Source organism: Oncorhynchus keta, chromosome 16 (assembly GCF_023373465.1).
Source record: "Oncorhynchus keta strain PuntledgeMale-10-30-2019 chromosome 16, Oket_V2, whole genome shotgun sequence".
NCBI classification, from domain to species: domain Eukaryota; kingdom Metazoa; phylum Chordata; class Actinopteri; order Salmoniformes; family Salmonidae; genus Oncorhynchus; species Oncorhynchus keta.
This window is the reverse complement of record NC_068436.1, coordinates 8,319,674-8,340,360: the sequence shown is the minus strand read 5'-3', so window position 1 is coordinate 8,340,360 and position 20,687 is coordinate 8,319,674. Positions and strand designations below refer to the sequence as shown.

Sequence of the window (20,687 nt, the reverse complement as noted above, 5' to 3'; positions counted from 1 at the left end):
GCCTAGTGTCCCTGATTGACTCTGTCATCCCCCTCCCCTTTTGTGCCTTCCTAGTTCCCGTGTCCGCCCAACCTAAACCCATACCCTAAACCATACCCTCTACCCCTTACTTCTCTTTTTATCCGTCCTGTTTCGTCTGGTCCTTTGATTTTAAATTGCAGTATTATCACGGTAGACAAATATTTTGTTGGTAAAAAATAAGTTGGCTATGATAAGTCATCATCAGACAAACCTGACTAAACTATGAGGTGTACAGTAGGTGTTAGTTATGTGGGTATGTGTAGGTATGTTTAGTAAGTGTATAATGGTTATAAAGCACTGTCAGTGTATACAGAATAGGGTGAGATCAGATGTGATGTGTACTAAAAGAGTCCCAATGAAAGTCTTATAATGAAAAGTCCCGTTTTGTGTTTATTAAACATAAACAAGTGTTAAATACACCATATGAAAACCACACACATACACAACAACAACAAAAAATCAGCATGAACTTGATAAACTACATTAAATATCATTAAAAATGCCTTGGGGAAAAATGAAGTAGGTCAATGGAAGTAATGAACATCATATATCCTACACAGTACAACCACAATATATATAACAGACTGAGTGTACAACATTAAGAACTCTTTCAATGGCAGACTGACCTAATTCATCCAGGTGAAAGCTATGATCCTTTAATTTTGTCACTTGATAAATCCACTTTATCCAGTGTAGATGAAGGAGAGGAGGCAAGTTAAAGAAGTCTTGAGATATGGATTGTGTATGTCTGCCATTCAGAGGGTGAATGGGCAAGACAATAGATTTAAGTGCCTTTGAACCGGGTATGGTAGTGGGTGCTCAACAGTTTCCCGTGTACATCAGGAATGGTCCACGACACAACTGTGGGAAGGTGTTCGTACCGTTTGGTATACTCAGTGTATATCACAATGTCTGGAGGCAATATTCTACTCGGGAATATTCAACAATGAAATATGTTACTCTCCTTATTCCAAATGCATCTGTGGATCTTTTCTGTTGACAATGAAAAGTATTGTTTTTCTTTAACCCTTCACACTCCTGCCCGGGTTGAAAATGGCAGATTTTGACACTGATAAGCACTTAAATTGGAACAAAGTGGCTGTCCAGTAACATGCTATACATGACGTCAGAGCTCAGGGTCTCAGAGCTGGATGGGTTTTGACTGACAGACGTTCTGAACTTGAGCACCACATGACAAGCAGATGCCTCTGACCCTCCTGCTAATTGAGCAACTTTTGCTCATGTTTTTATTGTCTGAGTGAGGGGAATGTAAATTGAGGGAAATGCTGAAAATTAAGAGGGCTGTGGTCATGAAATGTTGGCAGCCGGTTATTGTCATGCAAAAGACTGTAGGTCTCACTGTAACTGACCGTTAATGAACATAAACGCGTTTAGCATCTCCAGGCCTCCGACTTCGGAACATCTACTTAAAAAAATGTTTTAAGTATAATAAATCAATTGAATATACAACCTCACAATAAATATATTTATTTTAACCAGGTCTAAAATAAACATTATGATATGAATAACATTTATTTCAGAAGAACAGAGTATGAGTTGGCCTATGCTATCTGGCTATGCTCCATGACATAGGCTGTATTCTTGTTCATTTAGCTGACAATATATGCTTAAGTCCCCGTGACATTATTTTATTTCATAGTAAGAATAATATAATTTAACTCAGCTGAATAAAAATAGAGAGGATATTTTTCTCATTACTGAGCGACCGCGCCGATGAAGTGGCTATGTTGAGTGTAAAAGTTAGCATTTGAAACAGGTCCTATATGCTAGTTTGAGTTATTTGGCAACAAATATCTTAGAAAGCAAAACATATATGGGCTGCATGGTGTGACTATAGGATATCGATAATTTGAGAAAGTGTGTTTTGATCATCACCGTAGGAAGTGCTGTCCATTCCGTTGTGTTAGGATTTAAAACAACATCCACAACAACCATGTTTCACACTGCTTCAACCTGCTGTTGAACCTCTTTCTTCAAATTTGATTGTCACAGTGTGGTGAGCTTTAAACGTACTTACAGGCGCTCTGTTTTGATGATCAGTGTTTGACGTGATTTTCCATTGCATTTGCATTTGCTGTCAGAGTGGTTGAGGGACAATAGAGCCCCGAGTACCAGGTCATTAGGACCTGATGGTCATTAGCAAGTTGGGTACGACCAAAGCATGTCCAGTGCATAAAAGGAGATTACCATGGCAAGTGGCATTTTACTGCGGTCATGACTCATGACTGCTTGTGTGGCGGTAATATGGTCACTGCAACAGCCCTAGATACAAGATGACATGGGGTTATACCCCGAGTTGTCTTGAACAGAATGAGCCCGTTTGTTGAATTGTGATTTTTTTTGGGGGGGGGCTGCGGACCACGCATTTTAATTTACTTATGACTCCATTCTATGCGTAGCAAAAGTATGATCTGCTTCTCTGAATTGCCTTGTGAAACCTAACACTAAGATCGTATTTTATAATTTAGCTTTTATAATTGATGTTGGCAATAGAGCAAGGTTTCAAATGATGAACACCTGGCCCAGATTGTGATTTATTATGGACTGTTTTTGGATTTCCTAAACAACAGTAATCGTGTAAAGGCGGGGATGCAGGGCTGTGTTCCAAACAAAACCACTACAGGTCCTGGTCAGGCCCTGGATGGGAGACCAGATGCTGCTGGAAGTGGTGTTGGAGGGCCTAAAAAATATCCCAATGCCCCAGGGCAGTGATTGGGGACACTGCCCTGTGAAGGGTGCTGTCTTTCGGATGGGATGTTAAACGGGTGTCCTGACTCTCTGAGGTCATTAAAGATCACATGGCACTTATTGTAAGAGCAGGGGTGTTAACCCCGGTGTCCTGGCTAAATTTCCAATCTGGCCTTCAAACCATCACGGTCACCTAATAATCCCCAGTTTACGATTGGCTCATTCACCCCTGTAACTATTCCCCAGGTGTTCTCAGTCAACTTACCTGGTGAAATAACAGAAATGTTTAAAAAAATAAATAAAAACAAGTGTGATTGATCTAGTTCCTCAACGGCACAGCTAGGAGAGCAAAAAGAAAATCACCTTAAAGTTGAAGACACTTCCTTAAGTCATAAAAGTGCATTGAAATTACTTCATAACTGTGTACACTTTGGAGAGGTGTGTTGCTGCTTGGAAACACCAGTTAGTCCTCTCACTCAAACCCTGGTCATTTTTTTGTCTTATGTTGCACCAATCCCACATTTTCCTGGAATATTCTTATTTTGTTACTGAAAGTATCCAAAGTATGTTCTGATTTTATTTTTAACAAATGCGGCAAAGTACAGTAAATGTAAAATGTGCATAAAATCAACCATGTAATGTTTGGATTCAGTTTTGTATCAGGAAAACTGTTGTGTCCCCACCAGTCTAATAATTTTCCCATAATCTCCAAACTGTTCCCTTTTGAATGCTACCATGGTTATGCAATCCCTAGTTCGTCTGTAAGAAACATTTCAATTTAGCCCTATCCATATAGGCCAATTCTCACAAGTGTAAGGGGTTAAAGTAGGGTTTGATCTAAACGTCAGACGCTATCAAGTGAAATGGTTACGGTCTATGTTATAGAGTGGAATGGTTTTTCTGCTGGTGTATCCTGAGGTAGCTCTTCTCCGAGTACCTCTTCTCGCAGTGCACACAGGCAAATGGCCTCTCTCCGGTGTGGACCTTCAGGTGCATCTTCAGATGGTGCTGGCGGGAGAACCTCTTCTCACACTGGGGGCAGCTGAAGGGTTTCTCCCCTGTGTGGACTCTATGATGCCTCTTCAGGTCACCACCCTGGGCGAAGCATATGTGACACTGGGTACAGCTGAAGGGTTTCTCCCCTGTGTGGACCCTCTGGTGGATCTCCACTTTCTGGGGGCAGCTGAAGCCTTTGTTACAGAACATGCAGAGGAACCGTTTCTCTTTACTATTGCCTGATGTGGCTCCCCCTCCCTGAGCCTGGGCTCCAGCCCTGTCGTTTGAGTTCAATACCTGATCGAAAAGGCAGCGTCCGTGTGAATTGGAAGGCCCCATCGAAGTGGACACTGGCTGGTAATCTCCAAGTGTGTGTAAAGGGGAGTGGTTTGTGACATTTGGATTAGTCGCTAAGCTTTCCCTGTAATCTAAGAAATCACTGCCCTGTGAGAGTCCATATCCTAGGTGACTATCTGCATTCCATGTGGGAGGAGTGTCACCCTCCACTTTCACAGTCACTTCATCTACGACGAGACCCTCCCCTTTCTTATCTAGGCTCCCTTCAGAGTATACACTACTACTGTACCGGTTCCAGTCCCCTCTAGACAGATCAGTCTGTGTCTCTAAACACAAGGATATGTTTCCAGGGTTCATCTCTGTAGTAGAAGAACAAGACAAATCATTGCCAGTCTCTTGATGGGAAGGAATCGGGCTCGGGTTACTGTAAAGTAAATTCTCTGAGCCGGGAGCAGGAAGACAGCCCAGTCCCTCTGGGTCTGATCTGTGGTCAGAGCCTGTGTGTAAAAGCCTTTGCGTTACAGTTAAAGTCTCTGTGTCTGTCTCTGACTTGTGTCTGTCTCTGACCTCCGTGATGCTGCGTTGGGTCCTGGGCTGCACTGTGGCGCGGTCCTCCCTGGCTACAGGGGGCACTCCAGCCGTTCCAGTCTGGATGTCTCTGCTGTGCCATGGGTCCTCCTCTCCTTCAGGCCTCTCCTGCTTAACCCCAGGACCTGCAGCATCTGCTGACTGACACAAGAAGAGAAGTTATTACGGGTGCATATTAGTTGAATTAGATCATGTCTCACAAGCTCCCCTATGGCAGATAAATGAGGATATACATGTAAGCAAATGAATAACTGAGGGGAGCATTTCTGAAATAAACTGGCCACATTTGATGTACTGTAACTTTGATGTAATACTATTACACTAACCTCTATCACGATAACATGCTGGGTTGAGGTTCCACTCCCCTCATCAACAGTGATTGGTTGGTCATCTCTCCATGTATTGTGTTCCGCTGGCTTCACAAAGCTCCTGTGGCCTCCAGTGAGATGTCCTTCACCTGAGACAGTGATTGGGGGAAAAGAGGTGGTTAGGTTAGCTACTGTCATTGCTGAACAGTATATTGTACCCTATTGACACTGTAGAATTGGCAAGGATGTAAGGTAATACTTCAGATTACTTCTTGATATACAGTACTATTTATAAACTCAGCAAAAAAAGAAAACGTTCATTTTTCAGGACCCTGTCTTTCAAAGATAATTCGTAAAAACCCAAATAACTTCACAGATCTTCATTGTAAAGGGTTTAAACACTGTTTCCCATGCTTGTTCAATGAACCATAAACAATTAATGAACATGCACTTGTGGAACAGTCGTTAAGACACTAACAGCTTACAGACAGTAGGCAATTAAGGTCACAGTTATGAAAACTTAGGACACTAAAGAGGCCTTTCTACTGACTCTGAAAAACACCAAAAGTAAGATGCCAAGTGTCCCTGCTCATCTGCGTGAACGTACCTTAGGCATGCTGCAAGGAGGCATGAGGACTGCAGATGTGGCCAGGGAAATAAATTGCAATGTACGTACTGTGAGATGCCTAAGACAGTGCTACAGGGAGACAGGACAGACAGCTGATCGTCCTCGCAGTGGCAGACCATGCGCAACAACACCTGCACAGGATCGGTACATCCGAACATCACACCTGTGGGACAGGTACAGGATGGCAACAACAACTGCCCGAGTTACACCAAGAACGTAGGCCTGTTGTTAGGCAGGTCCTCACCAGACATCACCGGCAACAACGTTGCCTATGGGCACTAACCCACCGTCGCTGGACCAGACGGGACTGGCAAAAAGTGCTCTTCACTGACGAGTCGCGGAGTTGTCTCACCATGGGTAATGGTTGGATTTGCGTTTATTGTCGAAGGAATGAGAGTTACACACTTGCAGGTGCCTTGGTGGAAGAGTGGGGTAATATCTCACAGCAAGAACGGGCAAATCTGGTGCAGTCCATGAGGAGATGCACTGCAGTACTTAATGCAGCTGGTGGCCACACCGGATACTGACTGTTACTTTTGATTTTGACCCCCCCCCCCCTTTGTTCAGGGACACATTATTCAATTTCTGTTCATCAGATGTCTGTGGAACTTGTTCAGTTTATGTCTCAGTTGTTGAATCTTGTTATGTTCATAGAAATATTTACACATGTTCAGTTTGCTGAAAATAAACGCAGTTGACAATGAGAGGACATTCCTTTTTCTGCTGAGTTTAGATCGATATGTTCCATGCATCACATTGTTTTAATTGAATAAATAATAAGAATAGTAGTAAGTCATGAATCTGGTTAGAATATGATATTCTGTCTTTGTGCAAGACAGATAAGTAATCAGGGGAATTACTACATACTATCCAAAAACTGACCAAGACCCAATTCTGGCTAAAGGGCATTTTCACTGCTGCTCCATTTCACTCTATATGTTCATTAATGTTATTTACATAGCATGTCATAAAAATTGAGAATTGAGCGTTTCTGCATTTCACCGGTTAAAATGGGCCATCGAAATTTCTTGGTTGTAAGCGAACCACAATATCCACAATTCATTGTGATTTCAAGACGTAGTAGAGGTGGATACTCTCCTTGAGAAATATCTCAACTTCAGTGTTTGGAGCCAGCACTTTCAGCCCGAGGATTTCGAACAGACCTGAAGTCTCAACTGATGGGGTTGCCAGGTGTCACCCCCCTCTCCTCCCCACCAATCCAAGCACCATCATTATGCACACCTGGACTTCATCACCTTGATTACTCTACATTTATTTAGCCCTCTGGACACGTCGCAAAAATACATTTAGAAATACATGTTATTCAATTATTGCACCCACACTGCTCACGGGCGCCAACAAGCATCTGCTTTGCCAAGGGCTAGAATAGAACTCGTTTATATTTCTGACCGCAGATCACGCTGCAAGTCCTGCCTCTCCCATCAGTTATACCCAGGTGGGTGATTGAAAGACGAACTGTTTTGCCGGTCGTCGTGGTAATACTATTAAAGTGTAGATGCCAATCGCCATATAAGTACAAAGATGAAAGCCTGGAAGGAGGAGAGATGACTAGAAACATTTTACGTTTTATGTGTGGATGAATTATCGGAGTAAATGAGTTTGTGCATTTCAGGTAAAATAACAACTCTGTTTATATCCCAGGACAAATTAGCTAGTAGCAGCAAGCTAGCTAAATAGGACACCTTAGCTAGCAAGTGCAAGCTAACTAGCCATACATGTTTAATGCTTTTCGACCTGTCCCCAAATTAATGTAATTGGTTCAGAGTGCTCATTTGTAACAACGGGTCATAGAACGTTAAAGTGACGCAATTCCTTCGATTTCTCAATTCAGAGGAAGGCATCCGATCAGTGCAGCAGAAAAGAAGTCGAGCTGAGATGACTAAGTTAACCCTACTTTCATGTACATATCACCTGAATTTAATGTTACTAACTGCTTTCATATGTATACACTAGTGACTAGTCTATTCTACTGTATTTTAGTCAATGCCACTCCAACATTGCTCGTCTTAACATTTCTTATTTCCATTCTTTTAGATGTGTGTATTGTTACATACTACTGCACTGCTAGGAACACAAGCCTTTCACTACAACCGCAATAAATATGTCTAAATATGCTAAATATGTCTAGATGAACAATAACATTTGATTTTAACTCTTTCACGGAGAAGTCTACATCTGTTCGGCGCGTGTGACAAATACAATATTTGACTTCGGTCACTAGCAAGCGAACTACATGTGTTATGTAAAACCAATATAGCTAGACATTCCAAAGCAAATCAATGTAATTAGAATCAATCTGTTTACTATGTTTAGAGGGGTAATGTGCAATAAGTGACTCCGTAACAAGTGTACCACCCCCATCTCTAAACATAACGTATTTTCTTATATGGTTACACACAGGGCTGTGGCAGTAATGACATTTTCTCAGCTGTTATTGTCATGCATAAGACTGCCGGTCTCACGGAAGAGGGGGGATAATGACTCACTTAGACCATTCGTAGAACAGCTGAGGCAGTCGGTAAATAACTGTTTTACTAACAATGGTTTTGGGATACAGCTCTGAGATATGATGCGCCAACAAAGGTTCAAACAATTAACTTACGTTTTTGGGAAGCCGAGCCCAGGGGTATTCAACTCTTACCCTAAAGGTCTGGGGCCTACGAGTTAATGTTCGACCTGATAATTACACCCACCTAGGCGGGGTTTCCCACAACCACCATTGCACTGAGGTCATCTTAATTCCATTAACTAAATGGAGAAAATATTTTTAGTGCTACAATACTTGTGAAACCCAGCACAGGTGTTCCTGGTCTAAATCAGTCCCTAAGTAGAGGGGAACAATGACAACGCAGTGGAACTGGCTTGTACAACTCCAGTAAACCCAGTCGCTGCGCAACACTCCTGAATGTAATCTCGGGCAAAGACAATTATTGAGAAGAGCGGGATCCCAGCTTTCCAGTGCTGCTCGAATGTTCAATGAGTCTGACATGACAATATAAAAAGTAACCACCGGAAAGCATTTTCCAAACAGTGTAAATATCAAATTGTATGGTTGACTATAATAGGCTAAGGTACTTGCACAGACTGCAAATGAAACATGAAATCAGCCATGATTGAAATTCTGCGTGTACAACTTGCTTTCCTGTAATATTGGCTCGGAACAGTAACTTTCTCATGGTACTGGCAAATTTACCTGAATGTCAAGCCCTGTAACGGCTCTATTGAACAAGGACAATCATATCTACTCCTGATCGTGCAATTAGCTAAACACAATTGGGCCACAATAATTGCTACAAAACATGACTCCATTCATTTTTAGATCTGACAACAGGCTCAATCAACCGATAGCGTCATCAGTGTAACTCTCCGGCACTAAAATGTAAAAACACCGTTAGAGTGCATAATTATGTCAAACGCATCACTCAGAATTATGTAGGTCGTGGTTAAACACCCCAAATAGTGTCGGGTGGTGAAGTGTCCCTTTAACCATAAGTGGTTAATACATTTAAAGTCATATGCCCAGAGGGGAACTGGGCAACAGGCCTCCTGCAAAATGTACCTCTTGCCATTCCTCTGTATCGGTCGAGGATCTTGACACTACTGGGACGACTGGCGAGGACGCGCTCTTGTATTGTCTCTGCGCGCTCCCGTGACACCTTCAGTTCCAGTAGCTGTAGTTTCCTCTGCAATACCCGGTTTTCTTTCTGGCTTTGAGTTATTTCCAAACGAAACACTGCATAGTCGTCGTCTACGAGTTTACAGACCTCTGTCACTGCTGCATTCGCTAACACCTCCATAATGGAGGCTATTTGCGTGTGAAAAACCATACAGTCAGCCATTGTTAGCTAACGTTAGCAGCTAGCGAGCGTTACCTAGATAACATCAACCAAGTCCGGTCACCAACGCGAATTAAAGACTACCTGGGACAAGTATGTGATGCTGTGCAGTTAAATAAGTCATATTTTTTTCCATGGCGTAAATGTCTGAATAACAACAATAAAATCGCTAACTTGGAAATGATTATTGGGCAGTTCACTTCCGTTTACTACTACTTCTTCAAATGTATATTGGCAGATCACCATCAACTGAAAGGTACATGCACCGCCACCTACTGTACTGGAGTGTGAGGTCGTTCACGGCTTCCACAAAGAGCAGGTTGTCCCCCCTGGGTGCACGTTTTTTTGTTTTTGCCATAGAACATCACAGCTGATTCAAATAGTCAAAGCATGATGAGTTGGTTATTTGAATCAGCTCTGTTGGGGGCAGGATTTAGTTTGGGGAAACCCTGCTTAGAGCAGTAGCGGTACATGTTTTTTGATATATGCATCACGGGGGATGCCTTGCCCCTCTCCAAAAAAAGCCATATTACAACCGGTGTTGTGATAATCGCGTTGTTTGCTCTATAACCTGTTAATACACATGCCTTGCAGACGTGATATATATTATAAGCCTAAAGGCAGAGACAATAAGACAGTGGCAGAATAAATTTAACCCTACCTTTTGTTTTATCACAAAACCCGATAGCAACCTCTGTCCAGTGCAGTCCACAATGCATATTGCATGTACAGTAACAGAGTTACATGACCTACAGCATGGTTAAGCCCGTTAATGTTAACATTTTCAGACCACTAAACTGCTATTGATTTAGAACCACAGAGTTCTCACAAAGAAAACAGAAGCTGCCTTCACTATTCCAGCAACATTTCATCATCACATCCCCTATGCTTAGTCTAATACAGTGACGACTAAAAGACAACAAAAACAATTTAGTCCAATGAACGTAAGCTAAATATGATGTGGCTGTCAATGCTTCTGACTTCTGTGTGCAAGTAGAAAAACATGTTGACTCACCCTACTTGTAGAGAAATGCCAAAGCCATCCTCTTTCACGTTGACGAAACGCTCTATCACTCTGTCATACAGTACACGCTTTTATGTTTTGTTGTCCTAGACTACCTGGCTAAAATGCTTGCTCGCTAGTCGAACGTCCATTCATGGGTAACGTTGGCTAGTTAACATTAGCCTTCTAGGCCTACATCTAGCTACATATGGAACTTCCATCCAATCAGGCAAGGGGCAAACAACAATGGACCAGAATCACCATTATAATCAATGTCCAGTACGGAGAACTATCTCCATCCATGGCTAATTTAGGAAAGGGACCATTTTAGCTAGCTGGCACCGGAGGACAGCAACACAACGAGATGCAACAATTAAAGTTTTTCTGTCGATGACGTATACTTTCAATGGGATTTGATAGGAGTGATGCCAAAATCCAACCTTGGCTTCCCTTGACATGTTTTTCTTTTTGGTGCATCGGGAACATTCATAGTTGAGCTCGCTCAGTTTAGCTCAACGCTGATTGGCACAGGGAGGCAAGATGCTCGCTGGCTTCCCTTGCTTTCAATGCTATGGGTGGCAAAAATGTCATACTCGTTTGGACCAGATAGCATCAGATAGATGGCCTACACATAGACAGCAACACAGACAGTAAAACAGACAGCAACACAGACAGCAACACACAGACAGCAACACAGACAGCAACACACAGACAGCAACCCACAGACAGCAACACACAGACAGCAACACATAGACAGCAACACAGACAGCAACACAGACAGCGCTGTTTCGCTCGCTCGGATGCTATCTCCTGTGAAATTCGTTGACCCATATAAACATCATATCCTGTTTACAATTACCCAAAAAAGCTTGAAACCCGGATAAAATGCCTGGGTTATGCTAATCTTATGGAGGATCCCGTTTGCTGTTATTTAACACGGTTTGCCTAGGCTCAGTTTCGCATATAATCAGTGTTGTGTGATGACGTTTTCAACGGATTGTTAAACAAATGACTTGAAAAAGTAGGCTACATGCGCAGTTCAATCCACCATTTATTTACTTGATATTCCGCACTGGACCGAGTGTTTTTAGGCTACTTTCACTCCTAATTTAGATACATTTCTGTTGATCAGACATTTGGTAGGCCTACATGCAGCTTCTCTTCAGTGAAATATTTGAACATGAACAAAAGTCCACCTGTACTTTTTATTCCAGACTGACTGATCTCTTCAAACTGGGTCAGATTGTATGACTTGTTTATGAGGGAGGGTAATTAACCACTTACCCCTCATTAACTTGTCATTTGAAACAGGCTTGTATACATTTATTTTTTATTTTTAGAGACCGCAAATCTAGGCTAGAACAAGGACAGTTGAATATTTACCTGACTGAGGGGATGTACACTGAATAAAAATATAAACTCAACATGTAGTGTTGGTCCCATGTTCCATGAGCTGAAGAAAATAATCCCAGAAATGTTCCATACACACAAATTGGTTTTACATCCCAGTTCGTGAGCATTTCTCCTTTGCCAAGCTAATCCATCCACCTGACAGGTGTGGCATACCAAGAAGCACAGGTGCACCTTGTGCTGGGGACAATAAAAGGACACTAAAATGTGCAGTTTCATGACACAACACAATGCCACAGTTGTCTCAAGTTGAGGGAGCGTACTATGCCAGCACACCAAACAACAAGTCTATATCATTTGAGAATGTGAGCATACCCAGATGCTCAACTGAGGGACTTAGTAATCCAAAACAACTCTTACCCCAAGAAACTTCACATGATGACTATAATACCTCTCCAGCCACACTGCTATGATTTCTCCCCATTGTGAACACTCCTATGTCTGATAAGGTTACTCAGGAAGGAGAAGCTCTTGTAACATAGTTTGCACTTGAAGGGCTTCTCCTTGGTGTGAACGGTCTGGTGCTTCTTCACATAGTTCGCCTCAGCGAAGCGCTTCCCACAAGTGGGGCAGGCATACGGCTTGTCGGCATCTGGCCTAATGCTCAGCCTCCCAAGTTGTGACCCGATGACGCCAGAGGAGGTAGAAGCTGGAGCGATCACCCTCAGGTGGTTAGTCTTTGAGCTTTAGTCATTGCTTGGGTGTTGTGGGGATTGTTTGCCATGTTATAGGCTAGGTACCCCGTGTGGTGAACACCCATCCCGACCCTGTCTGTATTGGTGGGGTAACCCTGAGGTAAGGAGAAGACAGACTTCCTGATAGACCCCCCTGGTGGTAGTCTCCCACCACTCTCTGTGAAGGCTGAAGCCCAGGGTGACCTGCACTGTTCATCATGGATATTGTGGTGTTTGTATCATAGGAACAGGAGGGTCTATCAGCCCCAGGCCCTGTTTAATCCTTGCACTGAGACTGTGAATAGAAGGGTCTGGGCTGCAGACTGGATCCCTGACTGGAGCCTCCGTCTCTCTGATGACCACCAGGTTGTTCAGTCTACCTGTCCACTGGTTGTGTTCTGTGTGGTTGTGGATTCTCTGTCCCTCGTGGTTCGGTCTTGATTTAGGAAAGAAGATTGGAGGCTTCTGTTTCATAGTTTGTGACCAGCTGCTTCAGAGGTCCAGTCTTTCCCATCAGCAACACTGGATCTGCCTCATCATACTCATTATTTCTTCAGTTCACCTCATCCAGTTCCATATACATCCAAAACCAACTAAATTAACTACAAACTAACTAGTACTACACTACAGATCACTATACTCTATACATGGGCCATGAGCATTTTCTGATGGTGTATCCTGAGAGAGCTCCTCTTTGAGAACCACTTCCTGCAGTGTGTACAGGCAAATGGTCTTTCAGGTGCATCTTCAGCTGGTGCTGGTGGGAGAAACTTTTTTCACACTGGGGAAGATGTAGATTTCTCCCCTGTGTGGACCCTCTGGTGCCTCTTCAGGTTGGACGAGTGTGAGAAACTGGCCCAGCACATTTGTCTGCCTAATGATTTCTCCCCAGTGTGCATCCTCTGGTGGATCTCCACCTGTTTGGGGAACAGGTGTTTGTTTGGGGCTTTCCCACAGAATGATCACGGGAAGCGCTTCTCTTTGGCGCTGCCACCTTTACCAATTCCGTCTCTACTACTGTCATTTGTCAATGGGCTTATGTTGCCATTTAGTGTTGAGGCATTGTCTGAGGTCTGGTTTAACATTAGGTGAGTGTGAGGAGGACGAAGGCCAGGGAGTGTCTGTGTTGTTGCAGGGTCCATGTTCCAGTTGATAGATCCTATAGAAGGCAGGCTGAAGGCAGCACCTGTTAGGGGGTTAACCTGAGGCACCATCAGTCTCTCTGAATAACAACTATAGGAGCAGGACGGAGCTTCGCTAGCTTAATCTGTGTCTGTTCTCTTCCGCCGCATACTGACACCTCCTTGTCCCTGCAGACCAAATCTACACAACGCTCTGGTCTCAGCCAGTCTGTTGTCATGGAGACTAAGTTTGGTTGTTGTTTTGTGTTCCACTGTCTGTTTCTGGTTGTGGTTAACAGTGTTGTTCCCCAGCTCAGAGTTGAGGACGCTGTCCCATCCACTGACCTCCACTATGTCCCCTCTGGTCCTGTCCTACTCAGTGATGTCATCCCCTGGGCCATTGGCTGCACCAGTCTGGGAATCCAAGATGGCTGCCCAGTCTCCCCTGTTAGCCTCCAGACAACCACCTGCAGGAAGAGTTTACAAACATGGCAGAAAAAACTACCTATGAAGTTTGAGTCAATTACCTGGTCAAGTTCATACATTATGCAAACATAAGTTGTACTGGTTTCAGAAAAAAAAGCCTGGCGCATCACTATTCTCATTGAAGATCTATTACTGTATGTAGGCTATATGTATTTCTCCCTTACCTTGCTCCCCCATCTTTAGTCCACTCAGCAGATCAATGCTCTCTAGTCCATCCTCTACTGTCTCCTCTTTGACCAGCAACAGATCAGGCTTCCCATCCTCCATGTCTACTGACTGTAAGAGATACAGAGTGAGAGGATGTTGGACTAAGACATCTGATAGGATGATTGGGCAATGAGGGATTGCCATGAGGTTTATGTTAGTTGATTTGATATTATGCAAATGTAGTCATTGATTTTGGGTTGTTCCATTTGATTTCAATTACTTTTTGACTACAGCCCTCTTAATTTGAACTAAACTTTCCATACATATTTGCCCATGGTAGAAGTGGTCAGAAAGTTACTTTTTGGAGATGAATACCAAAACATTCAGGAGATAGAGGTGCCCATTTTGCTTCCCCCACCATACCCTGAGACATCCATGTCTTAATCACTGGAAAAGATAAACAGTTGAGTTTGATATCATTTAAAAGCTTACAAACAGGGTTGTCAAACTATTTTATTTGATAATTTCTTGTTTTTTTGCTACTCATTTTTTTTTACCCTTTAACGTCATATCTAAACTCAAATGATTCAAAAACGTGTAAGGACACACGTTTTAATTAGCTAAAAAGCTTGCTTTCAAAGTTCAGAGATTGGGTGTATGTAGCTAGTGAAATTAATGTATCCCTCAGTTTCGCACATCTGTGTTAGACATGGTAACATTATATCGTATCCAACAGGCATCACATGTGATAACTAACATTGTAGTTGCCTACCTGCCATTTTGTTAGGCTACCCATCACAGCCCCCTCTGCTCTGCATGGCTATAGAAGTGACACCATGACCAGACAGACTCAAGTGTCGGTCATTGTCAAGCTCATAGAATTGAGGCTATACATTGATCCATGACAGGCAGACAATGTGACCTATTCACTAACTCCATCTTTGTGTCTGTTTTTCAGGAGTCAACAGACAACAATTCAGCCTCGCTGAAGTTTGTCCGGAGAAATGCAGTGTACACATTCATTTGAGTAGCTTATTGTGAAGGTAGGCTGATGTCATAGTAAATATCATAACTCACACACACACAGAAAACAGACTGCATTCTTACTCTCTCCCACAAAATGCAAATCAGGTCACATTTCATGATTGTCTAACCCAGCTAAAATCGCTCCACCACCTAGGTGAAGTGGAGTAGAGTCAGGATAGGTGGAGTAGAGTCAGGATAGGTGGAGTAGAGTCAGGATAGGTGGAGTGGAGTAGAGTCAGGATAGGTGGAGTGGAGTAGAGTCAGGATAGGTGGAGTGGAGTCAGGACTACAACAAGGCTGGACAATCATGGGTGGCTTTGACCCGGGTGTTGATGTACACAGTTTGTAGGAACGCAACAGTACTGCCTTGACTGTATACAGAGAGATGCCTGATTCTTAGTTCTCTGGGCTAAACTGAGAACAGCAAACTGGTCATGTATGGACCGGATCCATGACGACCATTCAACAATCTACCCATGAGTCGTACAGGACTGAGGACTCCCAGGCTGTGTGATGCAGACAGAGGCTGAGCACGCAGCAATATTGTACTATGGACAGAAAAACTGAAATACATCACAATGGGTCCACGTTTTGTTTGGTTTATCAATCAATGACTGTTCTGATCATGTTCATATAACCAATTACAAGACGAGCAAACAATGGAATGGAAAATAAATGACAATGTACAGAAAGCCCACATTCATTAGTTTACTCCTGCACTCAGCATCCTATCACACATTGAGTACTGGGGGTTCCCAATGCTAGACAGAGGCTCCATTGACATTTCTATTGTTATATGGTTCCTCGTGAGCACCACTGACATTAGAACCATGTCTGTGCTCTAACAAGCCGCCACTTCCTCCTCTCTTGTCTATAGCCTATAATACAGTATACACATTCTGGTACAGGAACACAGGTGTTATTGTTCGGAGAATACAAGCTAACGAGTCATGTTGTACTCCATAAACATCAACAGTGTAATACACTGCTCGAAAAAATAAAGGGAACACTAAAATAACACATCCTAGATCTGAATGAATGAAATATTCTTAGTAAATACTTTTTTCTTTACATAGTTGAATGTGCTGACAACAAAATCACAGAAAAATGATCAATGGAAATCAAATGTATCAACCCATGGAGGTCTGGATTTGGAGTCACACTCAAAATTAAAGTGGAAAACCACACTACAGGCGGATCCAACTTTGATGTAATGTCCTTAAAACAAGTCAAAATGAGGCTCAGTAGTGTGTGTGGCCTCCACGTGCCTGTATGACCTCCCTACAACGCCTGGGCATGCTCCTGATGAGGTGGCGGATAGTCTCCTGAGGGATCTCCTCCCAGACCTGGACTAAAGCATCCGCCAACTCCTGGACAGTCTGTGGTGCAATGTGGCATTGGTGGATGGAGCGAGACATGATGTCCCAGATGTGCTCAATTGGATTCAGGTCTGGAGAACGGGCGGGCCAGTCCATAGCATCAATGCCTTCCTCTTGCAGGAACTGCTGACACACTCCAGCCACATGAGGTCTAACATTGTCTTGCGTTAGGAGGAACCCAGGGCCAACCGCACCAGCATATGGTCTCACAAGGGGTCTGAGGATCTCATCTCGGTACCTAATGGCAGTCAGGCTCGGTACCTAATTGTCAATCAGTGTTGCTTCCTAAGTGGACAGTTTGATTTCACAGAAATGTGATTGACTTGGAGTTACATTGTGTTGTTTAAGTGTTCCCTTTATTTTTTTGAGCAGTGTATATAGTTGACGGTTGATAATACACAGTAAATAACATGGAACATAGAAGTACATGATATGTGTACATTGTAAGATGTTTATTTATTTATTTTTTTTACCTTTATTTAACCAGACAAGTCAGTTAAGAACACATTCTTATTTTCAATGACGGCCTGGGAACAGTGGGTTAACTGCCTGTTCAGGGGCAGAACGACAGATTTGTACCGTGTCAGCTCGGAGGTTTGAACTCGCAACCTTCCGGTTCCTAGTCCAACACTCTAACTACTAGGCTACACTGCTGATAGCAGAGCTGGGCGATATGGCCTAAAACTCATCTCTCGATTATTTTTAATGTTCTCTAAATAAGCTTTGTTGTACAATTTAAAAATAAAAGGTCAAATACATTTAAAACAATCAGCAATAATATAATTAATTCAGATGTGTGAAATTATACCTTGGCTGAATATAAGTCTTCAACAACATTAAGACCCACTAAAAATTAAATTATTTTATCAAAATAGTTCAACCTGCTTTTTTTGCAGTAATCACTGGCTATCAGGTCTGTCTATAAAAATATGATTCTGTTACAAATTTAACCAGAACCATGAACAATGCACACTCGCTAATAATGTAGCAGGTATTATAGAAAATTAACACAGGTCTCAAACAATATCTCAAAGCACAAGCCCACGTGCTAGCGAGTAGCAGGCTAATATTTCAAGTTTAGCCAACTTGGAACTAGGTATCACTTCACAAGCTCTGAATTCAGCTAACGAGGTAGAACAGTTGACTTGTTATGAACACACCCCTCTGTCCGTCTCCAACACTTTGAACAGCATGCTAGTCTGTCCACCTTGCTCAGATGTTGAGGTCAAGTGGCCTACCTTATTTCTCAGAATGACAAGTTGCCAATTCCTATTATAATTGTTTTATGCTTATTGCTCATGTATAAAACACAGACCAAACCGCTAGTATAACAATCTTTATTTGACAAATTTGCTGCTAGCGGTACGTGGTACCGTAATATGTGCACGACAAACTGAGCATACATTTTCCAGAATGAATGTTCATTGGTGCATCCGTTTTAGCAGTGCTTTACTCTGCTCACAATTTGAGCAGCTGAAACATAAACAGGGTTCAAAAGGTTACCTTCTCTATTACAGTAAAACAAAGTCTCCATGTGTTGCGATGTCCATATGACCGTTTCTGTTGGACCAAATGCAAATAGCGAATTGAATCTATTCGTCAGAAAGGAAGAAGTGACCTCTTCTTTATTGTTGCGTGGTAGGGGGGGGGCTTGGGAGAAAGAGGCAAAGGTCGAGGTTTCACTATCACCATAATCTATCCAAAATAAGCCCAATGGGTTTCTATGAGCTTATTTTGAACCTAAACTTATCCCCCTGCATTCCCTCCTTTGGGACAGAGACTCCCATTGTTAGGGCGTTGACATGAGCATCTCGTCATTATATACAGATCACTGGTGTAAATGATAATGTGCACAGCACAGAAGGAGCGAACGAGATTAAAAAGACAACATGCGAACAAGCATACTAAAACGCTCATAAAATCGGAAAATACAAAACTCGATTCTGCGATACAGGCATTTGGAATATCGCGCAAAAACATTCATTCGAATTAATCAAATTAATTTGATATAATCGCCCAGCCCTAATAGATAGGAAATCCATTTGGTACAGATTATGATTTGACCCTATTCTAACCAGTTTATCAAAACAATGTGCAATAAATTAGGCTGTTGTATTAGTAGTTAGCTATAAAAGTATTGGTCTACATTATAACTAGTGTCCATCACTGATACAGGCAAGAATTGCTTTCCTTGGGTCCCTACAAAAAGCTTTAGGCCCAAATGCTATATTGGTCGTCTAGTAGCCAGCTAGTGGGAATACATGTAAACTTTACATCTAGCTAGATCGTTTCAGCTGTTGTTTACTTAGCTAGCCAGGTAGCTATCGAGTGGAATGGTTACTTTTATGTTATAGAGTGGAATGGTGTTTCTGCTGGTGTATCCTCAGGTATCTCCTCTCAGAGAACCTCTTCCCGCAGTGATTACAGGCGAATGGCCTCTCTCCCGTGTGGACCCTTTGGTGCCTCTTCAGGTCACCAGCCTGGGCGAAGCGCATATGACACTCGGTACAGCTGAAGGGTTTCACCCCTGTGTGGACCCTCTGGTGCCGCTTCAGGTTGCCAGCCTCAGCAAAGCGCATGTGACACTGGGTACAGCCGAAGGGTTTCTCCCCTGTGTGGACCCTCTGGTGCCTCTTCAGGTCACAAGCCTGGGCGAAGCACATATGACACTGGGTACAGCTGAAGGGTTTCTCCCCTGTGTGGACCCTCTGGTGGATCTCCACCTTCTGGAGGCAGCTGAAGCCTTTGTTACAGAACATGCAGAGGAACCGTTTCTCTTTAATATTGCCTGATGTGGCTCGCCCACCCTGAGCCTGGACTCTAGCCCTGTCGTTTGAGTTCAATACCTGATCGAAAAGGATGCGGCCGTGTGAATCTGAAGGTCCCATAGATGTGGACACTGGGTTATGATCCTGGAGCTCGTTTAAAGGGGAGTGGGTTGCAACATTTGGATTAGTCTTTAAGCTTCCCCTATAATCTAAGAAATCTCTGCCCTGTGAGTGTCCGTCTCCTAAGTGAATATCTGCATTCCATGTGGGAGGAATGTCGCCCTCCACTTTCACAGTCACCTCATCTAAAACTAAACCCTCACCTTTCTTATCTAGGCACCCTTCAGAGTATACACTACTACTGTACCGGTTCCAGTCCCCTCTAGACAGATCCGTCTGTGTCTCTAAACCCAAGGGCATGTTGTCAGGATCCATCTCTGTAGTGTAAGAACAAGATGGATCATTGCCAGTCTCTAACACATCACCTGAGTCCTGATGGGATTGAATTGTCCTCGGGCTTAGGTTACCGTACAGTAAATACTTTGAGCCGAGAGCAGGAGGACGGCCCAGTGGCCCTAGTTTCTCGTGGTCAGATCCTGTGTGTAAAAGCCTTTGTGTTACAGTTAAAGTCTCTGTGTCGGTCTCTGACTTGAGGACGCCGTTCAGCGTTCCATTGACCTCCGTGATGCTGATTCTGGTCGTGGGCTGCACAATGGTGGGGTTTGCCATAGCTACAGGGGGTGCTCCTGTCGCTCCAGTCTGGATGTCTCTGCTGTGCCGTGGGTCCTCCTCTCCTTCAGACCTCTCCTGCTTGACCCCAGGAACTGCAGCCTCTGCAAACTGACAAGGAGAGAGGAGGTTATTCCGGGTACTTTAGTTGTGTTGGATATCAATGTCATAGGGAGTTATCACAAGCTCCCTTAAGGCAGATAAATGAGGATGTACATAGCTGAATGGAGCCTTTCTGAAATAAACAGACAAAATAACACATTTTTATTTAACACTATAACACTAACCTCTATCATGATAACGTGCTCGTTGGAGGTTCCACTCCCCTCATCAACAGTGATTGGTTGGTCATCTCTCCGTGTATTGTGTTCCACTGGCTTCACAAAGCCCCTGTGGCCTCCAGTGAGATGTCCTTCACCTGCGAGAGTGATTGGGGAAAAGGGGTACTGTCAATGGTATATGGTACACTATTGACACCGTCTAGAATTGGCAAGCATGTAAGATAACACTCCTTATAACTTCTTGATATACTATTTATTT

General features: G+C 43.2%; 2 protein-coding genes and 1 long non-coding RNA gene across 7 annotated transcripts in view; 1 reads left to right on the top strand and 2 right to left on the bottom strand.

Moving 5' to 3' along the window:
* Positions 1-20,687, bottom strand: part of LOC118395542 (zinc finger and SCAN domain-containing protein 5A-like) — a 42,527-nt gene that overhangs the window by 2,242 nt on the left and 19,598 nt on the right. For 2 of the 3 annotated variants that reach the window (XM_052465137.1, XM_052465138.1), the window contains exons 2-3: positions 20,435-20,565; positions 17,972-20,258 (exon numbers count right to left, since the gene is read on the bottom strand). The exons of the other annotated variant lie outside the window; for it this stretch is intronic. In XM_052465137.1, coding sequence (XP_052321097.1) covers positions 18,999-20,258; positions 20,435-20,565 — 1,391 coding nt within the window. In that variant the 3' untranslated portion in view covers positions 17,972-18,998. Of the gene's footprint in view, positions 1-17,971; positions 20,259-20,434; positions 20,566-20,687 lie in introns of those variants that run through there. 3 annotated transcript variants of the gene reach the window in all.
* LOC127908083 (gastrula zinc finger protein XlCGF26.1-like) lies at positions 48-4,584 on the bottom strand. Its single transcript, XM_052465196.1, has one exon. It carries the CDS (start codon positions 4,378-4,380, stop codon positions 3,610-3,612), a length of 771 nt encoding a protein of 256 aa, XP_052321156.1. The 5' UTR covers positions 4,381-4,584; the 3' UTR covers positions 48-3,609.
* On the top strand, positions 5,088-16,030 carry LOC118395474 (uncharacterized). 3 transcript variants are annotated; one of them, XR_004827972.2, is made up of 3 exons: positions 5,088-7,003; positions 7,400-7,468; positions 15,204-16,030. It is a non-coding gene; the product is annotated as an uncharacterized LOC118395474 (long non-coding RNA). The 3 variants fall into 3 exon arrangements; XR_004827973.2 differs by lacking the exon at positions 5,088-7,003 and adding an exon at positions 7,011-7,180; XR_008066164.1 differs by lacking the exons at positions 5,088-7,003; positions 7,400-7,468 and adding an exon at positions 9,218-9,660.